The sequence below is a fragment of the Tursiops truncatus genome, chromosome 1 (assembly GCF_011762595.2).
Source record: "Tursiops truncatus isolate mTurTru1 chromosome 1, mTurTru1.mat.Y, whole genome shotgun sequence".
NCBI lineage: Eukaryota > Metazoa > Chordata > Mammalia > Artiodactyla > Delphinidae > Tursiops > Tursiops truncatus.
In genome coordinates, this window is record NC_047034.1 from 41,254,631 (window position 1) to 41,260,031 (window position 5,401).

General features: G+C 51.1%; 1 protein-coding gene across 1 annotated transcript; it reads right to left on the bottom strand.

The window, feature by feature from the left end:
- Nucleotides 1-3,245: 3,245 nt before the first annotated feature.
- Nucleotides 3,246-4,947, bottom strand: LOC117312444 (Golgi-associated RAB2 interactor protein 4-like). The gene is made up of 2 exons (XM_073805153.1): nucleotides 3,922-4,947; nucleotides 3,246-3,890 (listed from the first exon to the last, which is right to left on the bottom strand). Exons 1-2 carry the CDS (start codon nucleotides 4,945-4,947, stop codon nucleotides 3,246-3,248), a joined length of 1,671 nt encoding a protein of 556 aa, XP_073661254.1.
- Between the last annotated feature and the right edge of the window lie 454 nt (nucleotides 4,948-5,401).

Here is a 5,401-nt window from a genome sequence, read left to right on the forward strand (position 1 = left end):
TGCTTCTCTCCCTCCTCTGTATAACAACAAATCCTATTGGGCAGGTTTGTGAAAGGATGAAATGAGATAATGTCTGTAAAGCTCTCAGCACAATGTTTGGCACAGATAAGTGCCTAATAAGTGCTCCTTGAATTGAATGAATGAGTGAATGGGTGACTGAATTTGTTGAAGGGCTGTGAGAAAAAAGAAGTAACACCAGCACACACTAGTCTTCATTCTTAGGGTCTCTTTCTCAAATTAGGGTTAAAGATGGCTTTGGTTTTCTTTGGCAACTATCCTGTTGTCCTCATTACTCTTTTCTAACACATGTCCTATTAGCTTAGGAAAGGCTAAGTACCTATTTCTAAAATTTATACATTTTTATTAACTATATGCAGGTCTTGTGGATGTATTTTCCCTCTAACCCTCTTGTCCATCCCCTGTGCCACTGGTCACCACCAGGACTGACGTGGAGGAGGGTAACACATCACTACTGGGCTGATCCGGGGCAGCAAAGGGAAGTAGGGTGGTTGTAGACCCTATGATACCTGAGCTTATTGTCAAGGTGCTTATGTGACAAGCCTGCTTTCCCTGCGCCAGGGAAAAGTTTCCCCAGGTTTCTGTACTTTTCTGGCTTACAATAGTTTCAGCAGGCCGAACTCAGCCTGCAGTCAATGCTAAGGGTCATCAGACTCTTAGGGCCAATCATAGATCGGCAAATAGGTCCCAAAGAGCAGAAGGGGACTCTCTCAGAGAATTTACAGTCACTTTTTGTTTTTTGGCCGCACTGCACAGCTTGCAGGAACTTAATTCCCGGACCAGGGATCGAACCTGGGCCCTCGGCAGGGAAAGCACGGAGTCCTAACCACTGGACTGCCAGGGAAGTCCCCTGCAGTCACTTCTTATTTGAACTAAAATTTGTAAAACCTGAAAACCTCCTCAAACACAAAAACACAGACCACATGGGAAACAAAACAGTTTGCTTTGGTGTATTTCAATATTTCAGAAATAAAATTGGAAAACAGGCCTTTTGTCCCTTATAGTAAAGTTGCTTAGAGTCAGCTGTGCTGCGGGACCTGGCAGTAACGATCAAACTTGACAGGGCCATGAGCGCATGATAAAACGTGGTATTATTAACATTTCTCTCCCCAAAGACAGAGGATCTCATCATGGGAAATATAAACATTTATGTTGGTTGTTAGACTGTTTACATGTTGAGGGCTGTGGCTCTCTACCCACCCTTCCTCAAATCCTCACCCGACTCCTGGAGGAACTCTGGGTGGTCTGAGTACTCTCCGAAGTCCCCACAGGTTTGAGAACTGGGCAGCTTGGGAGGTGTGGACTTAGACCTCCAGCAAAAGTTATGGGATGGCATGTTGCTTCCTTCTGCCTGGCTAAACCTTGATCCTGGAGTCTTTTCCCTTGCAGCAAGCTTGGCGATGGTTATGGCTCATAGTTTTTCTCCTTTGTGTTTTCTCTCTCTCTCTTCCTCTCTCCTTAATTAAAGTCCTGTATCTCTAGGATCACGTGTGGATGGAAAATAAATCAGAGATCAGTTTTACAGCTTTGCAATCAGAACTGACCTTGCTCTTTCTTTTCATCATATGCACGTGCAGCTAGATGGTAGTGTGATATTTTGATCTGGGTGCGAGTAGAGCATTCTCTTTTATCAACAAGAGAGCAGGTAGGGGTCCTGGTAAATAGGATGGACACTTCTGCGGCAGATGTGGCTGAGTGTGTGTGTGTGTGTGTGTGTGTGTGTGTGTGCGCGCGTGCGCGCACGCGCGTGAGAGAGAGAGAAAGAGAAAGAGAGAGAGAGAGAGAGAGAGATTGAGAGAGAGCTGCCTCTGAGAGTTAGAAATCAGATTTCCCAAAAGTGGACACCTGGAAAATCCTGTGCCATATTGGCTATTGCTTCTTAAGAATGACATAATGGAGCTGGAGAAGACCCAGGAAAGGACAGCTGAATTAATTAAAGAGTTGGAATGGTTTTTTTTTTGCGGTACACAGGCCTCTCACTGTTGTGGCCTCTCCCGTTGCGGAGCACAGGCTCCAGATGCGCAGGCTCAGCGGCCATGGCTCACGGGCCCAGCCACTCCGCGGCATGTGGGATCCTCCCGGACCGGGGCACGAATCCGTGTCCCCTGCATCGGCAGGCGGACTCTCAACCACTGCACCACCAGGGAAGCCCAATTATATATTTTTCAGTATATTTTTATCATGAAAAAGGGAGAAAAGTCACTATATCCCACCTGAATGGCTAAATGGAAAGAGCTAAACAGTATCAAATGTTGGCAAGGATGTGAAACAACCAGGACTTTAATACATTCCTGGTGGGAATTATTGTTTCCACAGTCATTTTGGAAGGAAAGTAGCTTGGCAGTATAATCAGAAGCTGAGCATATGCATATATTCAATTCCATTCCTATGTATATGCCGAGCAGAGGTTTATGTATATTTTTACCAACAGATCTGTATATAAATGTTCATAATAGCACTATTTTTAATAGCCCAACACTGATAATAACTTAAATCAATAACAAAATAAGTTGTAGTATCATCACACACTGGAATACTGTATAGCAGTGAAAATAAATGGACGATCGCCAGGAAAGTCATGCACAAACCTCATAAATATAATGTTAAGGGAAAGAAACCAGAGTCAAAGAGTACATACTACGTGATTCCAGTATGTAAAGTTGAAAAGCAAACAACATTCATCTATGGTGTTGGAAGCTAGGGTGGTGGTTACCCTTGAGTGACTGCAAGGGGGCACTTCCAGAGTTGCAGTGATGTTCTGATTCTTCGCCAGGTGCTAGTTTCGTGGGGTTGCTTATCTTGTGAAATGTCATCGAGTGGTATGCTTACAATGGCATGCTAGCTAATACTTGCTGTTCTGATTGCGAGCTAATACCTGGGCAGGGAACGGCTAAGTCTAGATGAGAGTGCTTGCGGTTCTGATTGCTAGCTAATACTTATTTCTGTCCACTGAATAGCCCGAGGGGACATGAGTCCTGTTCTTGCTTTGTTTACAGACCTTCCTGGGGAATAAGCGTTTATAAAAAGCATAGGGGGATAGTGAAGGAGAGCTTCCCAGACCATAGTCTGACTTTGAGCCATGGCCCTGGGGGGCAAAGCCAGAAAGGAGTGGAGTCCAGATGCAGCACTGCTGTTGGCTCCGAGCTGTGTGTGAGATGGGGTTGCCCTTGACTGGACACTGGGTCTCAGACTGTGGCACAGCTGACATCACAGAATCCACTGTGAGGCTACGGCTGGGCTTCGGGACCTAGAAATTCAGACAAAACACTGTATGCATTCTCAGAGGCCACTGTCTTTGCAGTGAGACTGGCTCTGACGTTCCTGAAGAAAGAGCTGATCCTGCTGAGTCTCTCGGTGGTGGGACCTGAACTCGCTGTAGATAAGCTCCTGCCCGATTTGTGCGAGGTCCTGGACTCGTTGGTGATGGGAGCACGGCTGATGCCTTTGTGAGCAGTGCCCTGCTCGCTGCCCCCTGGGCTGCCGTGGCCTTTGTCCTTTTGGTCATCTCTAGTGGCTCTGCGGCCGCCTGAGCACGGGCCAGCTGCTTTCTGGATGGTCTTGTTCCCCGCTGCCTTGTGGTGGCTTTCCACTGAACTGCAGAGCGAGGGGCTTGTAAGAGCTCTGTCCTCTCCCCAGTGCTCCCTTCTCTCCCTTCTTCCCTTGCGGGCCTGGGACACCCTCTGTGAGCTGCCATCCTGTTCACTCACTTTGCCTTCCTGTGGCAAGGTTGAGATGAGGGTCCCCTCGTCCTCCTCGTCGGCTCTTCCTTCAGCAGTCTTGCCGGTGGGTTCTGCTCCGACCACAGTCACGCCGGCCTCTGGGGAGAGGCTGGTGGACATGCTGGAAGCATACCCTGAAGAGCTCGCGGCACCTGCCAAGCATACCCTGAAATGTTCGCAGCACCGTTTTCCTGCTCCTCAGGGATGTTCTGGCAGTGCCCCCAGTGGCTATGCTGGTTTTGCTTCCTCCTGGACCGTTGCTGGCTGTGGCTGCTGTGGCCGTGCTCTGCTCTTCAGGGGCAGGAGACTTGATCACTGCCACGCTCAAAGCACCCGCTGCGGTGCCTCCTGCCACCCCCGCTGTCTCCACCTTTGTCGTTGCCCGCGATGCTGACGCTTTGTCAAGCACTGTAGGTTTTGCTTTTGCAGTGGCCACATCGGGCATGGTATCGGGCTCGTGGGAGTCCAGTTGGATCCCCTCCCCACCAGCAAAAGCTGCGGACGTGGCCCCGGCCAGCTCAGAGCACGTGTGGAGGCTGCAGATGCTCACCTGGTCCTGATCCCACTTTCCTTGGAAATCCTCCACTGCCGGGCTCCTGCCGTCCTCCTCCTCCTCGAACACAGGCAGGCCGATCATGTCCCAGGCTGGAACAGCGTAGGTGCAGCTGTAAGTCTCCACTGGTGGTCGCAGGAGGTAAATCAGCTCTTCCCAAGAGGTGAAGAGGTCTTCCTGCGCGTCCAGAGGGGCACACAGCTGCAGGTACCAGGAGCGGCCAGTGGCAAACTTCACGCGCAGCTGTTGTTTCTCGCGATTGTGAGTGGAGATGCTCACGAGCGTCAAGGGCAGGAGCCTGGTGAGCTCTAAGGTCTTTGCAGCCTCGTGGCTCTTGCCCTTGGCGGCCTGGCTGTGCTCAGCGTGCTCTTCACAGCCGGTGGCCCATCGGGCCAGCAGCATGGTGTCTGGGAGTGGGAGGACGGGGCTGCTGGATGTGATACCCACGGTCACCGTGCAGACACAGTTGTGCACGTCAATCAGGTCTCCCCTCTTCGTGATCTGGATAAAGTCGCTCTCGAATACCGGTGCGTCCTTGAATATGTGGTATTCGCCCTTGCGCAGTTGCTGCTGCAGCTTCCCCATGGTGGTGTTGAACAGGCCCACCCCGGTGCTGCTCTGGGCCATGTGATACGGGAGCAGAGAGTCCCCACTCATGGCTGCCTTTGATCACGACAGGCAGCGCGGTTAAGGTGGGCCCCTGGCTCTTCCCTCCCGCGGCCTCACTGGCAGAAGAGCGAGCTGCGGTGCTCTTTCGTCACACACAGGTAGCCCTATGGCAGGTCTTCCAAGCCTGCCCCACAGGCCCCACCTTTGCCTCAGGGTCTCCCAGAGGCAGGGGCGTGGGTAGGGGCACAGATGATCACAGCGGGGACGCTGTAGGGCGCCTGAACCCCAGGCTGAATCTCTTCAAGTGTGTAGAGAGGTATGGTAGGCTCCCCCTCTGCCTCCCCTCACTTCTGCTTCTGGGTTTTTATCTCCCCAAGAGGCTGTGGTGAACTTCAGTCCTAGTGAGAGAAGTGACCACTTTCTCAGCCTAACCCCCTGGCACAGCCTGTTTATCCTCTGGTGCCCTTTGTGACCTATCACTGTCGCATAGCCCTTTGCCTCA